General features: G+C 54.8%; 2 protein-coding genes across 6 annotated transcripts in view; both read left to right on the top strand.

Annotated features, from left to right (window-relative positions):
- The window catches only part of LOC111143865 (inositol hexakisphosphate kinase 2), a 32,492-nt gene extending 21,087 nt beyond the window's left edge, over positions 1-11,405 (top strand). The window contains exons 2-6 of one of the 2 annotated variants that reach the window (XM_022497852.1): positions 821-1,152; positions 3,068-3,290; positions 5,978-6,153; positions 10,005-10,180; positions 10,632-11,405. In XM_022497852.1, coding sequence (XP_022353560.1) covers positions 951-1,152; positions 3,068-3,290; positions 5,978-6,153; positions 10,005-10,180; positions 10,632-11,132 — 1,278 coding nt within the window. In that variant the 5' untranslated portion in view covers positions 821-950 and the 3' untranslated portion in view covers positions 11,133-11,405. Of the gene's footprint in view, positions 1-720; positions 1,153-3,067; positions 3,291-5,977; positions 6,154-10,004; positions 10,181-10,631 lie in introns of those variants that run through there. The other variant, XM_022497851.1, reaches the window with a different exon arrangement.
- A 1,757-nt stretch (positions 11,406-13,162) lies between these two features.
- LOC111144002 (NCK interacting protein with SH3 domain) lies at positions 13,163-23,372 on the top strand. 4 transcript variants are annotated; one of them, XM_022498058.1, is made up of 14 exons: positions 13,178-13,348; positions 15,882-15,991; positions 16,071-16,085; positions 16,247-16,451; positions 16,641-16,731; positions 16,945-17,435; positions 18,717-18,887; positions 19,014-19,100; positions 19,187-19,325; positions 19,406-19,486; positions 19,606-19,734; positions 19,851-19,943; positions 20,082-20,254; positions 22,478-23,372. In XM_022498058.1, the coding sequence occupies exons 1-14, from the start codon at positions 13,178-13,180 to the stop codon at positions 22,679-22,681; spliced, it is 2,160 nt and encodes a 719-aa protein (XP_022353766.1). In that variant the 3' UTR covers positions 22,682-23,372. The 4 variants fall into 4 exon arrangements, with proteins under 4 accessions (XP_022353768.1, XP_022353766.1, XP_022353767.1 ...); XM_022498060.1 differs by lacking the exon at positions 16,071-16,085 and having other exon boundaries at positions 13,163-13,348; XM_022498059.1 differs by lacking the exon at positions 16,071-16,085 and having other exon boundaries at positions 16,620-16,731.
- Positions 23,373-23,777: the final 405 nt, after the last annotated feature.

The following is a 23,777-nucleotide window of genomic DNA, read 5'->3' as shown; positions in this document are numbered from 1 at the left end:
TGTTTCTGTGGGCATTTATCATCCTCTCATTTTTGCTCTGAACCTAAAACTACTCTAAAAAAATAAAGTATTAAAAATATGTATGTATGGGGGCGTCTGGGTGGCTCGGTCCGTTTAGCACTTCCCTTCGGCTCAGGTCGTGCGTGATCCGGAGGTCCTGGGATTGAGTCCCCCGGCCAACTCCCCTGTTCTGCGGGGAGGACGCCTGCTTGTGCCTCTGCCCCTGCCCCTGCCCCAGCTCGTGCGCGCGCGCAAATACGCGCGCTTTCTCTCTATCAAATAAAATCTTTTAAAAAATGAATGAAGTTAGTCTTACCAGAAAATGGTAAGGATTATGGGGCGCTTGGGTGGCTCAGTCGTTAAACGGCTGCGTTCAGCTCAGGTCATGATCCTGGGGTCCTGGGATCGAGCCCCACATAGGGCTCCCTGCTCTGCCGGAAGCCTGCTTTCCCTCTGCCACTCTCCCTGCTTGTGTTCCTGCTCTCACTCTCTGTCAAGTAAATAAAATCTTTTTTAAAAGAGAAAATGGTAAAAATTAATCTGAATTATTAGGTGTGAAATGGGACTTTACCATATCATGGCTTGCATTTTTCCCGCCTAGTGGAGGGCACGGGCTGTTTGAGGACACCAGTCGGAATCTGGCCCCGCCCCGCAGTAGCTCTGGCTGTTTGTTTCCGAGGGAGGAGGCGGAGCCGGGGTGGGCGGCGTGGGCAGGGCCCTGCCTGAGCTCGCGCTGTTTGTCTTTCTGCCGAAGTGCTCGCGGTTCCACCGCGGTTCCCAGGCCGCTTTCAATGCCAGTGTCTCTCTTTGCTTTCGGCAGAGCGTCCTGGCCCGCGCAACCGAGGACTTGAGGCCAGACAGACGGACGCACGGACAGACGACAGACGGAGGACGCGCTGGCCGCTGGAACCCGCCGCCTCCCTCTTCTCCCTGCCGCCTGCGCCTGGAGGATGAGCCCAGCCTTCAGGGCCATGGACGTGGAGCCCCGCACCAAGGGCGTCCTGCTGGAGCCCTTTGTCCACCAGGTCGGGGGGCACTCATGCGTGCTCCGCTTCAACGAGACGACCCTGTGCAAGCCCCTGGTACCGAGGGAGCACCAGTTCTACGAGACTCTCCCAGCCGAGATGCGCAAATTCACTCCCCAGTACAAAGGTGAGCCCCCGCTGCCATAGGGGTCGCCATCGCCTGGCGAGGAGATGCGAGGCGGCGCTGCCATGGAAGGTCCCGGCAGCCATCCCGGGAGCCCTCACCCCTCCCCTCACTCTGTTTTCCCTCCTCCTCCTCTTGGCCCTCAGCCCAGCACCTCACACCCTCAGTTTGCAAGCCCTGGTAAGATTGCTCAATTGTTTTGTTTTGTGGATTTGTTTTGAGTTTATTTTTGGTGGAAGTGTAGTTGTGTTTTATGTTCAGGTGTCTCTTGATCTCAGTAACCCATAGGCCCCTGTGGGGGAACAGCGGGGGAAGACTTTGGGAGGATTTTACCCAGAATCCTTGCCGCCTGCTTTTTGTCCTCCAGGAAACCAGAAGCCCTGGTGATTAGGTAGGCTGGGAGCAGGGTTGAGTCAGATGGAATGCAGGAGTGGGAGGCCTGTGCTGATTAGCTGAAGCCCTTTGCTATTACGGAATGTCCCCAAAATTGCAATGTTATGGCAACCCTTTGATTCACATATGGTGACTCTTTCTTTTTATAATGCATTTTTGGGGGTGACATCAACCACCAGCATGGTGTGGTCTTTCCTGGGGTGGGAGGATATTTTGTAAATCAAAGAATCCATTAAAGGAAATTAAATTTACGTTGCCTGGTTTTATACAAAAGACTCTTGAACAACTTAGGTTCTTCTGGGACTGTTGAAACATGCTGTTTGAAGACAGAATGTACTGGGCGCCTCTCTCTGTACTCTGAATATGCATGTGTGTTGTGGTGGGGGGGTGGGGGAGTTGAGGGCCCTCACTTGGTCCTTCTCTGTTGTTTTTTCCAGGACAAAGCCAAAGGCCCCTTGTTAGCTGGCCGCCCCTGCCCCCTATTTCCCCCTGGTTCTTTCCCCGGGCCACAGGGAAGTGTGGTCCCCTGAATTCCCCACCTGGGCTCCTCTGCTCCTCTGCGCCCAGAGCCAGGGACCACCTCAGAAGTGTCATCTCTCTCTGAGCACGCATTCCCCTGCAGCGAGCAAGCGAGCAAGCGGGCGGGCAGCAAGGACTGAGCAAATTGAGTGATCCCAGGCCACAGAGGCCTGTGAGGAAAGGTGTTCAGCCAGTCGGTTGTAAGGCTCTCGTCGGCACCTGCTGAAACGCTCCTACCTGACAGCCCCCTCCTCAAAGACTGTCTAATTACACATGGCAGGTTCTAGAGACTCAAGGGGGAGAGCTGCTTTCAAGGCCACCACGCGTCTGTGCTCCCTGCCGGACCCTATTTGCCTTGTGTTCATTTTGTTCTTTTGTGACTGCAAAGACCAATAAAGTAACATGTTTGAGGACAAAAGGCTTGGGGTGCCCACCCGTGTGGGGGTGCTGCAAGAAGCCTTTGCTAGGGTGTCTGTTGTGCTGTGTGGTTTGTTTTGTTTGCTCCTTTATTTTGTTTCGCTTGCCCAGTCTTCCCTTACCCGTGGATGCTTCTTACCCCTCAGGGCAAACCTTTGTTCCCCGTGTTCGGCTCTGCTTTAAAGCAAGCCTCAGGCTGTCGGAGTTTCTGTTTAGGGCATCAAAAATTCCCGCAAGATATAAAGAGCAAATGTTTTCACATCTCTCTTAGGATTAGAAGAATTACATAAAACTTAATAAACATTTTCAATGATGGAAAAATGTGTCTTGTAATTCTTTGGCTCTTGCCTTGTTGAGTGCATCAGAGAGGAAGACTCTCGGCCATGTTTGCTCCCTAATCGCTTGTCTTGTGTGGTGTCATCTTTTCTAGCTGTTTTGATATTTGTTAGGTTTGCAGATGAGTTTGGGGCCTCTGGCAACATAGAGACTAAGGAACAGGGTAAGAAAAAAACAAATGTTACAATCATGTTATTTATAACACATCTTCTGTGGAATTAAAAGTTCTCTCTGCTCCTCACCCCCCTTGCAGGTGTGGTATCTGTACGCTTTGAAGAGGATGAAGACAGGAACTTATGTTTAATAGCATATCCACTAAAGGGGGACCATGGAACTGTGGACAGTGTAGACAATTCAGACTGTGAACCAAAAAGTAAGCTCCTGAGGTGGACAAACAAAAAACATCACGTTCTAGAAACGGAGAAGAGCCCCAAGGACTGGGTGAGGCAGCACCGGAAAGAGGAGAAGATGAAGAGGTAGGTATAGACTGAGGTGGGGGCGGGGGGGACCCTGTACTCTGTGGAAGGGGAGGTGTCAGGGGATCTTAGTTACAGGCCAGGCTCCTGGAGCTAGGGACTCAAATGATGGACTTAGTTGTGCCTTGTAACTCAGTGGCCAGTTCCCACATGGCAGCTTCTCTTTAATGACTCTGAGTTACACTTTCGAAGTTTGTGTTAAATATTAGTATTTTAAGATCAGGATTTTTGAAATAGAAAATGGAAAAGATGTAGTAGATTTTTTCTTAATGTATGATAGGTGAAGCTAAAAGGCAATGCCATTTCTCTGTTCAGTATTGAGGTTAGCTTTGGATTACAGAAGTGTCACCTTTCTTTTATTTTTTTAATTTTCCTTTAAAAAAAAAGATTTATTTAGGGGCGCCTGGGTAGCTCAGTTATTAGGCGTCTAACTTTAGCTCAGGTCATGATCCCAGGGTCCTGGGATTGAGCCCTGCATCGGGCTTTCTGCTCTGCAGGGAGCCTGCTTCTCCCTCTCCCACTGCCCTTGCTTGTGTTCCCTCTCTTACTGTGTCTCTGTCAAATAAATGAATAAAATCTAAAAAAAAAAAAAAAAAAAAAATTTAGAGAGCATGCAGGCACACAGGATTGTGCAGCAGGGAGGGGCAGAGGGAGAGGTAAAGAGAGAATCTCAAGCAGACTCTCTGCTGAGCTCCGAAACCTATGCTGGGCTAGATCTTGGGACCCTGGGATCATGACTTGAGCTGAAACTAAAAGTTGGACACTTAACCAACTGAGCTACTTAGGCACCCCAGAAATAACACGTTTCTTTCATTTTTACATTTAGGACAAGAGATAATCAGTTGACTTTTCAAATACAGGTTGGGTATGTACAAAAAGGGAGTTTTGTGCACTTCCTAAAATAAAAATGACTTTAACCAAATTTATGGAAAGCTTCATAAATACACATATATATATATATATATTAAGATAGATTTATTTGAGAGAGACCATGAGTTGAGGGTGGGGAGGGGCATAAGGAGAGGGAGAAGCAGACTCCCTGAGGAGCAGGGAGCGGGACAATAGGGGGCTTGATCCCAGAACCCTGAGATCATGACCTGAGCTGAAGGCAGATGCTTAACGAACTGAGCCACCCAGGTGCCCCCATAAAAATGTTCCTTTAAAGTCATTTTTAAGTGCAGTTTTTTCTTTTGTAACTTTTTTTTTTTTTTTTTTTTTAAGTAGGCTCCATGCCCAGTGAGGAGCCCAGCGTGGGGCTTGAATTCACAGCCCTGAGATTAAGAATTGAGCCTAAGATCAAGAGTCAGATGCCTAGCTGATTGAGCCACCCAGGCACCCCTAGGAATTTATTTTTATTTTTAAATTTTATTTATTTACTTATTTTAAAGATATTATTTATTTGTTTGACAGAGAGAGACACAGTGAGAGAGGAAAACAACAAGGGGACTAGGAGAGGGAATGCAGGCTTCCCGCCGAGCAGGAAGCCTGATGTGGGGCTCAATCCCAGGATGCTAGGATCATGACCTGAGCCGAAGAGACATCCAACGACTGAGCCACCCAGGTGCCCCGGAATTAATTTTTAAATGGAAGTTATAAACAAAGGAAAGTATGGACTTCAGATGAATCAGATTTGGACCATGTCACCCAATGCACTATATTAACGCAGACATGGAGCGCCGGGGTGCCTCAGTCAGTTCAGTGTCCGACTCTTGACTTTGGCTCAGGTCATGATCTTGGGATCGTGAGATCAAGCCCCTGTCACGTGGAGCCTGCTTAGGATTCTCCCTCTCCCTCAGTTCCCCTGCCCCCCTGCCCCCCCCTAAAAAGCAGACAAAATGAAGTTACCCAGTTCGTTGTTTATTCTGCCTTATAAATGTCATTAGCCTTTTGTTAGGCTATAACCTGCTAGTTCATTTATTTTGAAATAAAGTCTAATCATACAAGGTAAAAACAAACAAACAGACTCTGGATTAAATTATGCCATTTTGGGTCAAGAGTCATGGTGGCAGCTCTGAAAGAGTTGTAGTTGCTCGTTGCTTCTGCGGCTACCCTGTGCCGCGTCCTGGGGATGCAGCAGTGACTGAGACAGGAGCCATCCCTTCCCCTCAGGCTGCTCGCTGATGGTGAGAGACAAAAATGGTCCATTGGGTGTCCCTGAAATGGAGGCTCCTCCACCTATAAGAGCCGCCCAGGTACCACTCTTTGGCAGAGCTTATAAAAATATAAACAATATATATAAATTAAAGTATTTATAATGTGGCTAAGTAGGTTGGCTTATTCCCATGGGATTTTAGTTTGGCTTTTCCCTGGTCTCCAGCCTTCAGAATCTGAGAACCTGCTGTATCCGAAGCCAGCGGGGTGGTACCGTCTGGAAGAAGAGGGCAGTAAGGGCTGCTTGGCAGGGAGTCATGGGGGCGCCGGGGTGGACGCAAAGGCTGTTCTTGCATCTTGGGTTTTCCTTACTGTAGAAAAAACAGTGAGCTGGCCCCTTTATTTTTTAAAAATCATCTTTCTTGAGGTATAATACACTTAACAATAAAATGTATCCATTTGAAGTGTTTAGTGTGCACACTGAAACCACCACCCCATCAAGATCTCCAACTTCCCATCACTCCAAAAGTTCTCTCATGCCTCTTTGGCCCTGAGTTTTGATAAGACATTGTGATTGGTTTCTTGTCTCCTTACAGCCATAAATTAGAAGAAGAATTTGAGTGGTTAAAGAAATCTGAAGTCTTGTACTACAGTGTAGAGAAAAAGGGGAGCGCCAGTTCCCAGCTTAAACACTATAACCCTTGGAGCATGAAGTGCCACCAGCAGCAGTTACAGAGAATGAAGGAGAGCGCGAAACACCGGAACCAGTACAGTATCCTTTGTTCACAGTCCCTCGGCCTCGGGGACGGAAGGGTGGGTGAGGGCCAAAGATTGCAGAGAAGTTGGGTTTGTTTTCTAGCCACGGTTGCGCCAGGGCACCCTCTGTGGTAACCAAGGACAGATCCCTGTTCCCGCAGGAGCAGGGGCGGCTGGTCTGATAATACAGGCGGTGGGGAAGCAGGTGAGGGACACCTCCCGGAGGGAACAGCCTACACCAGGGAAACTTTGGCCTAGAGTCCAAGGAGTTGGCTCATGTTTTTGGAAATCCCCTGCTTGCCAGCCAGGGGTGGGGTGGTGGGTGGGTGCCAGCCTTTCAGTCCTGATTGATCAGACTTGCACATGAAGCATCGCACAAGGGGCTTTCCTTTTTCCCCTTTCTAGCCCATGAAGCTATGTTTCATGGATTCTTTTCTTTTTTTAATCTTGGGGGAAGGACTCCTCAGAATTGAGTATGTTTTATTTAATTTTTTATTGGGGGATATTTTTATTTATTTATTTATTTACTTTTACACATTTAGTTTTATTGTAACAAAGCTCTTGTACACTTGCATCATCTTTCCTTTCCATGAAACAAAAAGGAAATTTAAAAATAAACAGGAACAAAATTGTAACAGAGAATGTCCATTCCAAAGATCCTATAGGTTCTGCTGATTCTTCCATCAAGTGCCAGGGCTTAAGTCATCATTAGGAGAGAGTTTAATTTTAAAAGTGTCCTCTTAAACTGCAAGGATGTCCATTAAACATCACAAACATGCCAGAGGAAAAGCCATGTTGTCAAATATCCACTTAACCTACCCAAACATTTCAAATCCACCCTTTGCTGACCTTCTATAACCCCATTTTTTAAAGTTTTGTTTTTTTTTTAAACAGAGAAATAGGTACATGTCGGTAAATGCTAACTGTCCGTATTTAAATAAAGACACAGTGTAATAATACACAGAAAGGAGGAAAAAAGCTAAAATTCTGTGCACTACATAGGGGCCTAGCAACCTCCGGCTTCCAGCAGAGCTAAGAGAGCAGAAGGGTTTTCTTTTATCTACTAGGGGATATTTTAAACATGTTAAACATTAAAATAATGCTTGGAACTTTTAAGTACCTGTGACCCAGGTTCGGCAGTTCACTCACTTATGTCCAACTCATGCCACGACTGTCTTAAACTTAGCCCTACCAGCTGAGCTGTTTCTGAAGTGTCTCATGGATCTCTAAGAATATTTTAAAACATTATTACCATTATTGCTCCTTGAAAGTAGACAATAATTCATTATCAAATCTAGTTTGTGTCCACATTTTCCTAATTGTCTCATAAATTTTTTTTTTAAAGATTTTATTTATTTATTTGACAGACCAGTAGGCAGAGAGGCAGGCAGAGAGAGGAGGAAGCAGGCTCTCCGCTGAGCAGAGAGCCCGATGTGGGGCTCGATCCCAAGACCTTGGGATCATGACCCGAGCTGAAGGCAAAGGCTTTAACCCACTGAGCCACCCAGGTGCCCCATCATAAATCTGTATACTGATTGATGGATTGTTTGAATGGGGATCCAGGTGAGGTTCACATGTTGCATTTGGTCGAAATGTTTAAGTCTTTTTTTTTTTTTTTTAAAGATTTTTTATTTATTTATTTGACAGACGGAGATCACAAGTAGGCAGAGAGGCAGGCAGAGAGAGAGGAGGAAGCAGGCTCCCTGCTGAGCAGAGAGCCCAATGTGGGACTCGATCCCAGGACCCTGGGATCATGACCTGAGCCGAAGGCAGAGGCTTTAACCCACTGAGCCACCCAGGCGCCCCAAAATGTTTAAGTCTTTTTAAGTACTCTTTCTGTTTTTTCTTCTTGGAAATTTCTTGTCAAAAAACTAGGTCTTTGGGGTGTCTGGGTGGTACAGTCAGTTAAGACAGCTGACTCTTGGTTTCAGCTCAGGTCCTGATGTCAGGATCATGAGATCAAGCCCCAAGTTGGGCTTATACTCAGCGGACAGTCTGCTTGAGACTCTTTCTCCCTCTCCTTCCCACCCAATAAATAAATCTTAAAGAAAGGAGGGAGGGAGGGAGGTTGGGCAGTCAGTCTTCTGAAGTTTCCCACCATCTGGATTTTACTGATTACATTCCTGTGGTGTCCTTTACATGTTACTCTTTTCTTTCTCTTCCCTTTAGTTGATAATTTGATCTCCAGGCTTGATCACATTCAGGTTCAATTTTGGGGTGGGGGCAGGAGTCCTTCTGAGGTGGTATTGTCCATCAGCAGTGCACTGTTCGTCTTTCTCTCCTGTATTGCTATTGCCTTAGGTCCATTTTTCCACTAGGAAATTTCCTAGTTTTGTTGTTCCTTCTCAGCTGGAATCTATAAACATTTTCTCATCAAGTATATGCTCATTCTGAGGTGTAGTTTATAAAGGAGAAAGGCAGGGTAAATGTTTCTTGTCTTTTATTTACTAAATACTTGGAGTAGTGAGTGGGTTTTTCAACATCCTCCAAAGGTGACCAGTGAGTTTTTCAGCATTGTTACACATCTGTGAATTTAAACATACTTGATGTGGTTTAATCCATTGCAGTTTTTACCTTTACTGATGCACAAATTCTCCCATGTTTGATCTTTTAAAATACGCTCTTGAGTCCTTCTGACAATCACGATAGTCTGTGATGGCTGTCTTTCTGGTATAAAATGATGGTCCAGAGTCATGTATGTTTCCTACTCCAGATGTGAGTTCCTTATTCCTCTGAGGCAAGAGTAACAAACCTTTTCAGTAGGGGGCCAACAGTAAATGTTTTAGGCTTTGTAGGCTGCACAGGCTGTCACAGCTCTGCCACTATGGCATGAAAGTTGCCATAGGTGATAATGTAAATGAATGAGCAAGACCGTATCCCAATAAAACTACGGTCACCAAGATTTGCGTATCATTTACTTTTCATGTGTCAGAAGTATTATATAATAATTTTTTGAGGACTTAAAAATTTAAGAACAATTTCTAGTGTACAGGCTATATAACAAATAGTTCACCAGTCCCTGCCCCAGGAAAACTTCTGGGTTTCTAGACTTTTTCAGTGCCACACAGCAGGGAAGTACACATTTATTTATTTTTAAAAATTTTATTCATTTATTTGACAATACCAGTAGTCAGAGGGAGAGAGAGAAGCAGGCTCCCCACTGGGCAGAGAGCCTGTTGAGGGGCTCGATCCCAGGATCCTGGGATCATGACCTAAGCTGAAGGCAGATGCTTAACTAAGCCACCTAGGCACCCCAGTGCACATTTATTTTATTTATTTATTATTTTTTTAAAGATTTTACTTACTTATTGACAGAGATCACAAGCAGGCAGAGGCAGGCAGAGAGAGAGGAGGAAGCAGGCTCTCTGCTGAGCAGAGAGCCTGATGTGGGGCTCGATCCCAGGACCCTGAGATCATGACCTTGAGCCAAAGGCAGAGGCTTTAACCCACTGAGCCAGGTAGGCGCCCCGATACACATTTATTTTAAAGAGAAATTTTTTCATGAGTTCATATAGATACTTCCAGTTCACATATAAGGTTACGGGATTTACTTATTTAACGTTCTATTCGTAACTTAGGACAACCTGGTGTGGAACCCTCTTCCCACACCTTGCTGAGTCCAGGAAATGGTGTGTGTGTGTCCCTCAGGCTGGACCCAGATAGTTCCCTGACAAGAATTTGAATATGCCTTTTAGCTGTCTAGTCAGCCAGCCTTTGGCTCCCTGTGTCGGGGGATAGCAGGACTGATGGGGCCCTCTGTGGACTCGGGCTTCTTTGAGGCCCTCTGTGCAGGCACTGAGCCCTGGGAGTGCCAAGGCCCCATGCAGCAGCACCTTCTTAGAGGGAGGATTGTCCTTAACCACTCAGAATTCATCTTACTGGAAAACCTGACTTCTCGCTACGAGGTGCCTTGTGTCCTGGACCTCAAGATGGGTACTCGCCAGCACGGTGACGATGCTTCAGAGGAGAAAGCAGCCAACCAGATCCGCAAGTGCCAGCAGAGCACATCCGCAGTCATCGGTGTCCGTGTGTGTGGCATGCAGGTGAGGGGAATGCTGGGCTAGAGCCTGGGCTGGCTAGCACAGCCAGTGGCTGCTGCTCTCGAACCTGGCATGGTCCTGTTTTCTCAAGGTTCCAGTGTGACTGAGTCTGTCGCTCTCTGGTTAGGTAAAAAGCATGCATGCTTGGGTGAATCCTCTGGGGCTGACCTGGTTGACTGAGTACAGAACCTCTGGACAGGAGCGGGAGTTCGGGGAGGGAGGTTAGGCCCTCTCCACTGACCCATACACTCAGGAGGGGTCTGTGCACAGAACCAGGTCAGAGGGCTACATCCTGACTGAGTGGTTGCTGATCAGAGAGGACAGTGTCTTGTGTGACTGGTGTACCTAACAGGTTAAAGGCTCCAATCTGGTGCTGTCCTGTTGCTGCTGTTCCCTGGGGTTCAGGCTTTGAGAGTGGCGGTCAGTACCTAATCTGCCGGTCTCCCCCCGACAGGTGTACCAGGCAGGCAGTGGGCAGCTTATGTTCATGAACAAGTACCATGGGCGGAAGCTGTCGGTGCAAGGCTTCAAGGAGGCACTTTTCCAGTTTTTCCACAATGGTCGGTACCTGCGCCGTGAGCTCCTGGGCCCTGTGCTTAAGAAGCTGACTGAGCTCAAGGCCGTTTTGGAGCGACAGGAGTCCTATCGCTTCTACTCAAGCTCCCTACTGGTCATCTATGATGGCAAGGAATGGCCTGAGGTGGCCCTGGACTCAGATGCTGAGGACTTGGAGGACCTGTCAGAAGAGTCAGCTGACGAGTCTGCTGGTGCCTATGCCTATAAGCCCATCGGCACCAGCTCCGTGGACGTGCGCATGATCGACTTTGCACACACCACCTGCAGGCTGTATGGCGAGGACAGTGTGGTACATGAGGGCCAGGATGCTGGCTATATCTTTGGGCTCCAGAGCCTGATAGACATTGTCACAGAGATAAGTGAGGAAAGCGGGGAGTGAGCTTGCTTCCTGCCCCAGCACTTGAGAGACTCTCTGTGTCCCAGGCACAGCTGTGCTGCGTCGGGGAGGAGGCCAGTATGGCCAGGCCGTTGGCCCCTGCAGCCTGGAGCTGATGTGCAGAGGCCTCTGTGAGTCCCAGCCTGAGCCAGCCCTAACCACGTTCGGAGTCTTATTTATTTTAACTATTTCTTCAACATTCCACATTTGATGATGCAGATACCTCTTTCTTCCCTGAGTGTAAATGTTCTAATACAAATCTTTTTGTTAATTGTACACAGTACTGCTGTCGTTCTTACTAGGGGCAGGCAGCCAGCCCCCTTCCCGACCCCACAGAAGCCGCACACGTGCTGTCTCCACCCTAGCCCAGGAATATTCTCCTGGCTGCTGCCCCCATCTTGTAGACCTAAAGTCACCACAGCTTCTTGGCTTGGCCCATAGGTCTCTTTGGGGTCTGGGTTGGGCTAGTATGCCAGCACCCCCTAAGCAAAGAACTTGATACAGGTCTTTGCCCTGCGCTCCATGCAGCTTAAGACAGAGTGGGGCAGCATGTATGCCAGACCTTGGATCCAGCTCCTGCACCGAGATGTCAGATGTCCCAGAGCCAAAATGGGGCCTCGAGTAGCTGCCAGGCTCTGGGCTATTGGCAGCCATGGGCGCCATGGTCAAAGGTCCTAGGAGGTGGGGGCCCAAGTGAGAAAGGGTGTTCCTCTTAATCACACCACGTGTCACCACTGCTACCCACCACAACTACGCTGCTCTCATCTACCCAGCTCCAGCAAGGCTAGGAGGGTTCTGGGAGGTGTGGGAGGAGGTCTTGAACTGCAGAACCAGACACCAGGGAGAAGGGCACAGACCCAATGCCAAAAAGGTAGGGTCTTGATGTCCAGTTCTAGCAGCCCCACACCTCCCTGAAACTCCCAGCCCCTCCTCTCCAAGGCCCACTATGCCTATGTGCACTATGTCCCGAAACACCAACTGTATACACTGGCCTGTTTGTGCCCACAACCCCTGCACTGGACCCAGGCTTCCAGTGGGGAATGTAGCTGGCCCAGTCCCTGGACAGGAATAGAAGGCCCCCCAGGGAACCTTAGGGCCTCTCCCCTGGGTCCCTGTGTCTCTCAGGACATCAAGGACAGGTCGGGGATGACTGGTCAAACAAGCTCTTAAGGCCACATAGCACCGCCCTCACCACCCTCATCAGCTCTCCTGTCTGCTCAGAAATAAGATAATTCGGAGTTGTAGGTCCTATAAAGATAATAGAGCAACGTGACAGTGACTGGGAGCATAATGACCTTATGCTGTTGGGATGGTGGGGGGAGTGAGCCCCGAGGGAGGAAACCGTATGCAAAGACCTGTATTAGAGGAGTGGAGAGAAGCGAGTGAAGAGAGGAGGTGGGTGGGCTGCGAGGGCTGGAGGACTTTGGACTGGGGAATGGCCAACCTGGTTTCGGTGCGTGGTGCGTGCGGCTGGCAGTAGGGACTCGGTGGAGAGGGGTCACGCGGCTGTAGACACCAAGAAGACCGGCCCCCGCGGGCGCCTCCAAGTGTTGGATCAGCGAGACGCAACGATGGGACTATGCTACCGTTAGTAGGTCAGGACCCACTCTCCCCGCGCGGCGGCGACGCTCGGGACTAGAGCGCAGGACGCACGCTCTGCCGTTGGGCTGCGGGCTGAGCGCTCCTTCCGGAGGTCGAACGGATCGCAGCACCCGGGCTTGAGTGGAGGACCAGGCGGGAGAAGCTGGGATGGGGTTCACCGGGCGGGTACCGAGCGGGAGCTCAGAGGCTCAGAGTCTTAGGGGTCCGGACCCGACCGGAGGCTAACTCGAGCCGCGCCCGGCCGCGCCGCTTGGAGCCGCCAGGGGGCGCCGCAATCGGCGCGGGGGCCACCCCCCTCCCGAGGCGGGGCTGCGGCGGGCCGGCGGGTGCGCGCACGCGTCGTGTGTCACGGGCCGGGGCGGGGCGATCGCGGCGCTCCAGGCCTGGCGTCCTGGTTCCGCAGCCCCCGCCGCCTCCACTGCCCCGGCGCGGCCCGGCCCGGCCCCATGTATCGTGCGCTCTACGCGTTCCGCTCGACGGAGCCCAACGCGCTGGCGTTCGCCGCGGGGGAGACCTTCCTGGTGTTGGAGCGCAGCAGCGCGCACTGGTGGCTGGCGGCGCGGGCGCGCAGTGGCGAGACCGGCTACGTGCCGCCCGCCTACCTGCGCCGTCTGCAGGTAAGTGTTCCCCTCCCCGGCCCGGCCTCCGCGGTCCCCCGACTGGGCCCCATCACAGGCTCTCGGTACCCACCCCGGAGCCCCAGCCCCGCCGGGACCTCCCGCAGATAGGGAGTTTGAGCACCTGACCCTGAGACCCCAGACTCACGAAGACTGGGACCCCAAGAGCCCGCACCCCCATAAAAGACCAGGCCCTTGACAGCTAACTCTGAGGACTCCAGACCGGCAAGCCTAACTCTGGGACTGAGACTCCTTGGGATCCCAGACCCATTGAGACCCAATATCTGAAGCTCCATCTGAGTAGAATTCAAGACACAGTCCTGAGATTCCTCTACCGCCGAATTCTGATCAGTTCCTCGGATCACTGAAACCTCAGACCCATAATCAGTCCTTTCCCTGGATCCGCCGGGTTGCACACTCTTGCCTCCCACCTTCAGACCCCCAGCTGGAGCCACTGCCTCCACCACGGAGACCCGGGCCACCCTGGACACCACCTGTTTCTTCAACCACCCTCTATGTCCTCACTCCTCCACTGACCTCTGAAGCCCCTGGATGACCCGCCAAACCTCTGTGGCTTTTGCTCTCCCGTATTCACCCACCCCCTAAGCTCTTCTTCAGACCACCCCCAACCCTCTTGGAACCAAAGATCTCAGCCCCTGTTGGCACTCCCTGGCACTACTCTCCCTGACACCCTTCCTCCCCCATCACAAGCCTCAGGCCCTGACTTTTCAGACTAATTCTCTCTGAAATTGAAAAGTCCCATCCCTCCTTGTCCGCAGCCTGGGGTGGGGGCCTCTCCCGTTGTGAGGAAGTGAGATCTCTTCACGGCTTCCCCTGGTCTGACTATGGCCCTGTTTCCTTCCAGTGGAGGCCGCATCTCCAGTTCCTGTTTCCCCAAGAATAGTCCTGCTGTGGGGGCTGGGGTGTAAGTGTCTCCAGCTGGTCTATTCTGACCTCAGGGGAAAGGAGGGCCTGGAGCCTCCAAGCCTGGCCTGTGCCAGACACCCCCGCCCCATCCTAGTCCCTAGTCTTTAGGAAACATCCTGTCCCAGCCCAGTTCAGGACAGAAATAACAGGATAAATTTGGAGATGTCATCTGGTCTTACCAGAGGGGATGGGCCCTGGGCCTTGGACCCTCAGCTTGCTCCCATCTAGGAGTGCCTGGGGCGGGGCGTGACTGGGGCCCTGGACACTAGGGCTGCTGGCTTCGGAGGGAACGTGTCAGACCCAGCCTGTCTGGGGTTGGGGGCTTGTTGGAAGCCTCTTCTTCAAGGGCCCGTGAAGATCCTTTTCAGGGCTAGTGGGGCTTGGGGTTTGGCAGGGGCAGGGAGGCTCCCATCCCCTTGTAGTCTCTTTCTGCATATCTCCCTGTCTCTGTCTCCCTAACTCTGTCTGTGTCTGCCATTCCCACTCTCTGCCTTTCTCCGTCTCTGGCTCTCAATTTCTTTCTGCGTTGTCTCCCTCTGCCTGTCTCTCCCTCTCCCTCTTCTCCCTCTCCCTCCCTCCCTCCCTGCCTCCCTCCCTCTCTCCCCTTCTCTCTCCTTCTTGTTTTCTATGGATATATGTTTCTTTTTTCTGTCCCCCTTTCTGTCTGCTGTCTCCCTGCATTCTGGCATTCCCCATGCTACCTGGAGGGCTTTGCTGAACTCTGTATCCATCTGTCTGTCCCGGTCAGGGACGCTTCTCCGACCCTGCTCTGAGTGACGTCACCTCAGTTCGGAGACCTCCATGTACCCTGATGGACCATGATGGACAGGGGAGGGGTGGAGGTGGATGGTCCCACAGCTGCCACCCCCTATTCTTCACACCTTGCCAGTCTGGCTGGGCAGATTAGACCCCCGAGTTGCTGGGTATGGCAGCACGGAAATCTGGGCCAGGGGCCAGGCCCCTCTCTTATGTCCATCCTTTGCCACAAACACAGACTGCTGGTTCCCAGGGCAAGACTGGAAGATTCCTGGAATAACTAGGGGGTATGAGGGCTAGAAGCAGGGATGGAAAGAGGCGATCCCTTTGGCCCATCCTCAGCTGGTCCCTCAGGCTCATCCCCGGGGTCTGCAGAAGGCTCTGTGAGGACAGGGCTGTTCTGGAGTGTGACCTTGGTTTGAAGAAGGATCAGCAAGATCCAGAGTGATTTGTTAAGGGTTCCAGACACTAGAGGCTCCCTGCTTGGCATGCTAGCCTGGGCTCTGAGCCAAGCCTGGGGATAGACTAGGTATGTACTCATGGTCTCAAGCTGGGGGTCCCTGGGCTGTGTTTTTGCTCTAGACCCCTGGTGTTTGGAGACAGCTGAGAGTCTCACTATGGGGCCTGACTGGGACCCCCATATGTAAAGCAGCAGTGTGGGGACACCCTGTATCCCAGCTCCCTGAGTGACACAGTTTTTGAGAGCCTTAACTTCATATTCTCCTTCAGCTTTCTGTGCTCCTGTCTAGCATTCCAGGCTTTCGCTGTAATGGGGCTCCATCCTGGGCTGGGTCAGGGCTCACCCTCCCTAGGTCCCCAGGTCTAACTGCTCACCCTTGCTCCCACCCAGGGCCTGGAGCAGGATGTCCTCCAAGCGATTGACCGGGCCATTGAGGCCGTGCACAATGCAGCCATGCGGGATGGTGGCAAGTACAGCCTGGAGCAGCGCGGAGTCCTTCAGTGAGTGTGGGGGGAGGGGAGGAGGACGGCCCCCTCCACCTCCCTGCCGCCCCCCCCCCCCCCCCCGCCAGCACGGTAGGGTGGGGGTCCTTCAGTGAGTGCTGGGGATGTCTGGAAGGCGGAGTGGGGTGGAGCAGGAGGGAGGTTGGAGCAGCCTGGGCTGGGAGGGGCCCCCGCTGTATCCCACAGGGAGCATGTGAGAACTTGGGGAGTTTTAAGGTCACTCGCCCAGTGATTTCCCTGCCCCTCCATCAGGAAGCTGATCCACCACCGGAAAGAGACCCTGTCCCGCAGAGGCCCCTCTGCCTCCAGTCCCTCGGCTATGACCCCATCCACCAGTGACCACCATTTGGACACTGCTGCCGCCAGGCAGCCCAACGGGATGTGTCGAGCTGGGTTCGAACGGCAGCACAGCCTGCCCAGCTCCGAGTATCTCGGGGCAGACGGAGGCCTCTACCAGGTATGCGGTGAGGGAACCCTGGGGAAGGGAGGTGGGCGGAGCTTCAGTCTGGGTCCAGAGGCTCCAAGAGTCCACTCGGGTCCGGGATGCAGAGCCGTAGCCCAGCCCATGCCAAGAGCCCAGGGCCCCCACCAGGCCAGTACCCGAGTTAGCAGCCTGCCCTCCCAGATCCCGCTTCTGTCCTCCCAGATCCCACCACAGCCTCGCCGAGCAGCTCCCACCACGCCACCCCCACCCGTGAAGCGCCGAGACAGGGAGGCCCTGATGGCCCCAGGAAGTGGTGAGAAGTCAGGGCTGGGGCCGTTGGTGGGGGTGGGCACCCTGTGCTCGGAACGGCCATCTGCTTGTATCAGAAAGTTAGGGGTTCTGGGCTCAGCGGGGTGGGTCTGGCAGAGAAACCAGGCCCTGTGCTGGGAAGGCTGGGGCTCAGGGCCTGGAGGGGTAAGGGACCCAGGGGGGCTGTCCCAGCACAGCATCCACTCTCTGCCCACAGGCGGCCGCAACACCGCGCCCTCCGGGGGCAGCTCTGTGTCCAGCGGCTCCTCAGTCAGCAGCACCTCCCTTGACACGCTCTGTACCGGCTCTAGCTCGTCGGAGCTGGGCCCCAGCTGCTCTCCCACGCCCCCGCCTGTGCCGCGCCGAGGCACCCATACCACTGTGTCCCAAGCGCAGCCCCCTCCCTCCAAGGCGCCAGCCCCCGAGCCCCCTACAGAGGAGGTGGCAGTTGATACGGCCTCAGCCCCCGATGAACTGGAGGCCCTGGGTGCCCTGAGCCTGGGGACCACTGACGAGAAGGTGGTGGCTGAGCCTGCCGTGCCCAGGACCATCGGGGCAGAGCTGATGGAGCTCGTGCGGAGAAACACTGGCCTGAGCCACGAGCTCTGCCGCGTGGCCATTGGCATCGTGGTGGGTCACATCCAGGCCTCCGTACCAGCCAGCTCGCCAGTCATGGAGCAGGTCCTCCTCTCGCTGGTAGAGGGCAAGGTGAGGGTGGCTGGCTGGGCCAGGGCCTCCCCGTCCTCGGGCCGCCCTGCCTCCCCCGCCCCATCCCTGCCCTCACCCTTGCATCCACCCTCGACTTGACAGGCATGGCTGAGCTCTGGCTCGGCCTTCATTGTGCCAGGTGCTGGTGACCTTTGAACTGGTCCCTGGAGGGGAAAGGGAGAAAGGGAGGGAGAGCATTCCAGGCAGAGGCTCAGCCTGGACAAGGGCCATGAGGCAGGACCACACTTGGCTCGCAGGTGGAAGCGAAACAAGGCCAGCATGGCTGTAACATGGGGAGCAAGGGAACAGGCGGTGTGGGAGAAGGTGCGATTTGGAGCAGGTGACGGATGGAGCCAGATGTGAGTGGCCCAGAGTCTTCTCTGGCTGCAGGGGGAGAGTGGACAGAGGGCATGGGAGAGGGGAGTGCCTTGCTGCTCTTGGCAATGGGGAGGAGTGGGTGCTTCAAGAGCTGTGGTGGAGGCCTTGGTGCTGACGCAGGTGTGAGTCAGGTGCGTGGGCGTTGTGGGGCCGGTGGGAGCCTTTGCCAAGGTTGGGGCACTGATCAGGAAGCCGGATTGGAGCGTAGCGAACCATCTCTGTATGGGGACCAGATGGGCCCAAGGTCCCTTCCTTAGAGCCCCAGGATCCAGCAGCCATGGGCAGGGGCAGGGGGTGGAGCAGCAGGTCAGCAGGGTCGTCTGTGCTAGGTACAGCCGGTGCTTGTCAAACAGGAAGCACCAGGAGACAGAAGGTGGGGAGATGACAAGGCCTGGTGGTGTGTTGTGCGGCATCTCAGTCACATTCAGGCAGTGGCAGAGTCGGGAGCCTCCCACACGAAGATGTTTACGCAGGGCTGGGATGAGAGGCGGGTTGTTGGAGGGCACCCCGCACGTGTGTCTCGTGCAGAATCTGGTCCCAGCAGGTTATCAAGACTGGGGGCGATGGAGGTCTTGCAGAGGGGGTATGGGACTGGGGTGCTGCCCTTGGGAGTTTCCTTGTTGAGGTGTGGGTCATGGGAGCAGGTGTTTAGTGGGAGCTCGAGGCGGGGCAGGGGGAAGGACGAAAGAGAACCAGGGCTGGTCCCCTCCCAGGCTTTGGAAGGACACGAACCAGGGTCAGCTCTTGAGAGGTGAGGCGGGGGAAACTTGCCTGATGTTGGCCTGGAGCTCATGCCTGCGACATCCTCAGGATCTGGGTCGATTTCCCAGCTTTGGGGGCTTCCTGGAGATGGGGATGGGCCAGGAGTGTGCTGAATCCTGCCTCCTTCTCTCCCCAACCCAGGACCTGAGCACTGCCCTGCCTTCAGGGCAGGTCTGCCATGACCAGCAGCGGCTGGAGGTGATCTTTGCAGACCTGGCTCGCCGGAAGGACGATGCCCAGCAGCGCAGCTGGGCCCTGTACGAGGACGAGGGAGTCATCCGCTGCTACCTGGAGGAGCTGCTGCACATCCTGGTGCGGGGTGGGGGCCCACGGGTGTCCTCCCCCTAGGGCTCAGGAGTCTCCCCTGCGTGTACTCCGCTCCCTCTCTTGTGGCTGCGCGGCTCCCGCTGAGTCTGTCGCACTTCCTCCTTCCCCTAGACTGACGCCGACCCTGAAGTTTGCAAGAAAATGTGCAAGAGAAATGAGTTCGAGTCTGTCCTGGCCTTGGTGGCCTACTACCAAATGGTGTGTGCGAGGCATGGGGGCGGGGCGTGGAGGCGATGGGCAGACGTGGGGCTTCCGGGCACTGAGCGCACGGGGTCTCCCGCCAGGAGCACCGGGCGTCCCTGCGGCTGCTGCTCCTCAAGTGCTTTGGCGCCATGTGTGGCCTGGATGCGGCCATCATCTCCACACTCGTGTCGTCTGTGCTGCCTGTGGAGCTGGCGCGCGACATGCAGACTGACACGCAGGGTGAGACGAGGGGGAGCCGCCTGCCCCGTGGGGGGTCCCCATCAGCCCGAGGGGCTCTCACCGCCTGCCTTGCCCTCCAGATCACCAGAAGCTCTGCTACTCCGCCCTCATCCTGGCCATGGTGTTCTCCATGGGGGAGGCAGTGCCCTACGCACACTACGGTAAGCGGGCAGCTCCCCCACTCCTGGGAGCCTGAGGGTCTGGGGACCCCCTGCCCTGGGCTGACAGGAACCCAGGGGGCGGGTACGGGGGGCTCAGATTGTGTGCGCCCCTCCCCCAGAGCACCTGGGCACGCCCTTCGCCCAGTTCCTGCTGAGCATCGTGGAGGACGGACTGCCCCTGGACACCACCGAGCAGCTGCCGGATCTCTGCATGAACTTGCTTCTGGCTCTCAACTTGCACCTGCCAGGTTGGGGGTGGTGGCCGGCAGCGGGAACGGGAGGGCGGGTGGTGGCCGGCGGGAGGGGGCTCTCCCCTCTTGGTGCTTGGTGCCCGTGCGCTGGTCTATACCCATGTCCCCCTCAGCCCCGGACCAGAACGTCATCATGACCGCCCTGAGCAAACACTCCAACGTCAAGATCTTCTCCGAGAAGCTGCTGTTGCTGCTGAACAGAGGGGGTGAGGGCCGGGGAATCAGTGTGGCACCACTGCCCTGTCATTTGCCTCCGTGACCCCTGTCACTCCCTGCGGTGCCCTGGGCTGCCCCCCTCACCCCCTGCAACGACCGTCCTGAGCCCTTCTCCCCCTACCTCCTAGATGACCCCGTGCGCATCTTCAAACACGAGCCGCAGCCGCCACACTCCATCCTCAAGTTCCTGCAGGACGTGTTCGCCAGCCCCGCCACGGCCGCCATCTTCTACCACACGGACATGATGGCGCTCATCGACATCACCGTGCGCCACATCGCGGACCTGTCACCTGGAGACAAGGTGCCCGGAGGTGGCTGCGGCAGGGGTGGGAGCTGTGTAGAGGCTGTAACGGAATGAAGCGGGGGACAGGCCACGGAACGGAGATGGGGGATGGGGTGCAGCTGGAGCCAGGTCAGTGTGGGGGCCACTCTGGAGCCATGGCGGGTGTGCCCAGACCCAAAGGAGCCCCGGTGAGCGGATGTGGACCAGGCTGCCCGGACAGAGCTGGGGTGGAGGAAACCAGGGGGTCAGGCAGGAGGAGGGGGCATTTCCACAAGGCCTCAGAGTCTGCGGCAGGAGCTCATGATCTCAGAGGAGGGGATGTGACCTGACCGACACCCCACACGTCGTGTAGACTGTCTGAGAGCTCAGGGTTGGTGGGAAGCTTGCAAGGAAGCAGCCACGGCTGTCAGGGCGGCCTGCGTGGGCGGTGAGAGGCCATGGCCGTGGGGGAAAAGGTCAGGTTTGTGAATCAGAGGTGAGTGCCAGGCCTGCCGTGGACTTCTGTTAGGCAACCAAAGTGTGATTGCTGTTGGAATTGCCCCCCAGAGGCCAGAGGTGGTTGACAAGCAGTATGGAGGGAAGAGGGTCCGAATGGAACATGTAAGAGAGAATTTTGAAGTTGGGAGGGAAGTGGGGGGTGGACATTGGAAGCTGGAAGTGGAGACAACTCCTGGGAGTTTGTCTATGAAGGAAGCAGAAGAGCAGGGCCGCTGGAGGGAGATGGGTCAGGAAGTGCTTTGTTTCTTTTTTTTTTTTAATTATTTATTTATTTGAGAGAGAGAGAATGAAAGAGAGCATGAGAGGGAAGAGGTCAGAGGGAGAAGCAGACTCCCCGCTGAGCAGGGAGCCCAATGTGGGACTCGATCCCGGGACTCCGGGATCATGACCTGAGCTGAAGGCACTTGCTTAACCAACTAAGCTACCCAGGCGCCCCGGTCAAGAAGCCTTTTAAAGGCAGAAGATGATGGTGCAGGTTTCTGGGCCAGAGGGAATGATCCAGTAAGCATCAAGAAATGGCTGGTGTGTTCAGGAGTGTGGGCCAGTGCAGGAGCCAAGTAGACCAGGCAATGGGAGACAGCCCAGGCCTGTGTTGGGATGCCCCCCCATCCCCCAGTGGAAGCCAGGGCAGCTCATTCTGGCGGGGACGGGTGAGATGTGGGTGCTGGGAGGGGAGGACAAGAGCTTTTTGAAAGATCGCTTGTTTTCTCCATGGAGCACAAGGCCGGCTGTGTAGGCACTTTAGATCCGGAGAACTGGGAGAAGAAGGTGGGCAGTTGTCCTTAAGGGTGCGTGAATATAGCAGAGGAAAGAGCCCGGAGTGCAGGGCCGTGCTGCACGTCCGTGTGAGCTTTATGGCAGGGAAGGAGGTTTGGGCCTGTGCAGGGCCTTGGGGCTGTCCACTGCTTAGACGCTGGGAGCGGATTTGCAGGTGCTGCGGTCTGACCAGGCTTGGGGGGAACAGGGTGACGCTGCCTGAAGAAGTGACTCCTCTAAGCACAGGTCAGTGCTTAGAGGGTCGGTGGGTTGGGTGTTTCAGTGAGGAGGAGCAGCAGCTGGGCTGTCAGACTGGAGGGGCTGTTGAAGGTAGGGGTGGCTTATCAGAGAGGACACCTGTGTTTCTGGCCTGTGCGTTTAGGTGGACAGGTGTGCTCTTTAGTAAGAAAAAACATGAGCAAGTTAAAAAAAAAAAAACCAAAAACACGAGCAAACCTGCTGTTTGGGGAAGACGGGGAAGGTCGTGAGTGTGACGGTGGACGTGTGCAGCAGGGGTCTCTCTGCGGGCTGCGGGAGACGAGAAGTGGGCAGTGGATGTTCTCACCTGGAGCTTACTGGACGGGTCTCGGCCAGAGGTGTGAGCATCGGTCAGTATCTGAAGCTGTGGGTGTGAGTGAGATCTTCAGAGTGAGAGGGGGAAGTGAGCAGCAGGGGGCCTCTGACCACACAGTAAAGATGGGCAGGAGCTGGCCGTTTTGCCCTTGCCGCCTCTCCGAGCCAGGACTCCCGTGGGCTGGCCCCGTCCTGGGACTGCCTGTGTCTGGGACGGTCCATCCATTCACTTGCTCGGTGCCTCTTGAGGGCCAGTTCTGGGCCAGGCACGGGGTGGGTGCTGGGGCTACGGCCTTGATCTTCAGTGCTGTGAGCTGGTCCATGGCCCTAGGGCCCCATGTGGTGGCCTCTTCCTGTCCGGGGGCGGTGGTAGTGCCTCCCCTGGGTCTCCGAGCTCAGCCGCTCTTCCTGCAGCTGCGCGTGGAGTACCTGTCCTTGATGCATGCGGTGATCCGCTCCACGCCCTACCTGCAGCACCGCCACCGGCTCCCCGACCTGCAGGCCACCCTGCGGCGCATCCTGACCGAAGAGGAAGCCTCGCCCCAGGGCCAGATGGACCGCATGATTGTCCGAGAGATGTGCAAGGAGTTCCCCGTGCTGGGCGAGGACCCCAGCTAGCGCTTTCCTTCCCTCCCTCCCCTGCAGCCCTGGGCAGGGTGCAGGGGACACGGAGGCGTGGCCCTCAGAATGTTTTGCACAGACAGTGTGGGGCAGGTGGTGGTGGAAGGGACCTAAGCAGGGCCCCCACCCAACCTGAAGGAGAGCCAATGCGAGGGGCCAAGTGCGGGATTGGGGACCACGCTCTGGGAGCTCTGCTGGGGCAGAGGGCCTGTGTGAGCTGAAGCCCCTCCATCTCCTGGTAGGCTGCCTCTTCAGCATGCCCCCTCCCCTCAACACAGATGCACACTCAGAGTCCTGCTGCTGCCCCAGGCTGGCCCAGAGTCCCCGTCCCTGTCCTGCCTAGTCTGGGTCCTGGGCCTCAGCAAGCCATGTCCTTAGGGTAAGGGGAGGCGCCTTCCGCCAGCTCTGTTCTTTGCCTTAGCTTCACAGTGAGTGCTGCTCATATGCTCCCCCCTCCCCGTGGGGGTCGCTTTCCCTTGCTCCCACCCCAGAGGTCTTGGCCAAGCTGCTGCTTTGAGCACAGAATCTTAGAGATGGGCCATCTCTTCTGGAGCTCCGCAGAAGAGCGTGATGGCACTGAGAAAGCCAATGAGAGTCTATTTTCTCTGTAAAAACAGACTGAAAAGCCATGTGTATTTTCCCGTGTGCTGCAGCTCACCTTCGGAAATAAATCACAGGCATCTGGAAACAGGCTGTGTGCTCAGCAACCCCGCATGATCCTGGGTTGAGGTGGGACAGGATGGGCCGGGGACGCTGGGGCCTCAGGACCTTGTCACTTGCTTGCCCTGACCTCTCCAGCGTGGGGAGCGGATGGTCCCTAACAGGCCTCTCCATCAAGGTGCCTTGATCCCTGTTCAGCCACTCTCCCGAGTTCCCATTTCTCCCGGGCCACAGCTAAGCCAATGAGTGCCCCGCGGCCTGTTTGCAGGTGACTGCCCTCGAAGACCTCACTTCTCCCCTGGTGAAACCCTATCCCTTGTAGCTGTTCAGATGAAGCGGGCCCCACCACAGCCTCCCAGCACATGCAGGCCCTGCTTGGCTCTGTTCCCTTGCTCGCCTGTCGTGGGTCCAACAACATCCCTCATTTTGCAGC

This window comes from Enhydra lutris, unplaced genomic scaffold (assembly GCF_002288905.1).
Source record: "Enhydra lutris kenyoni isolate GAN:26980312 unplaced genomic scaffold, ASM228890v2 scaffoldscaffold10, whole genome shotgun sequence".
Classification (NCBI taxonomy): domain Eukaryota; kingdom Metazoa; phylum Chordata; class Mammalia; order Carnivora; family Mustelidae; genus Enhydra; species Enhydra lutris.
Note: the sequence above shows the minus strand (reverse complement) of the source record. Positions and strands in the feature narration are given on the sequence as shown.

What these genes read in the sequence shown, in the direction of transcription:
- LOC111144002 (XM_022498057.1), top strand. Translation starts at nt 13,178, where the DNA reads ATGTATCGTGCGCTCTACGCGTTCCGCTCGACGGAGCCCAACGCGCTG. An exon ending in CAGACGGAGGCCTCTACCAG is followed by an intron (nt 16,452 to 16,640) that starts GTATGCGGTGAG and finishes CTGTCCTCCCAG; the next exon opens with ATCCCACCACAGCCTCGCCG. An exon ending in GTTGCTGCTGAACAGAGGGG is followed by an intron (nt 19,944 to 20,081) that starts GTGAGGGCCGGG and finishes CCTACCTCCTAG; the next exon opens with ATGACCCCGTGCGCATCTTC.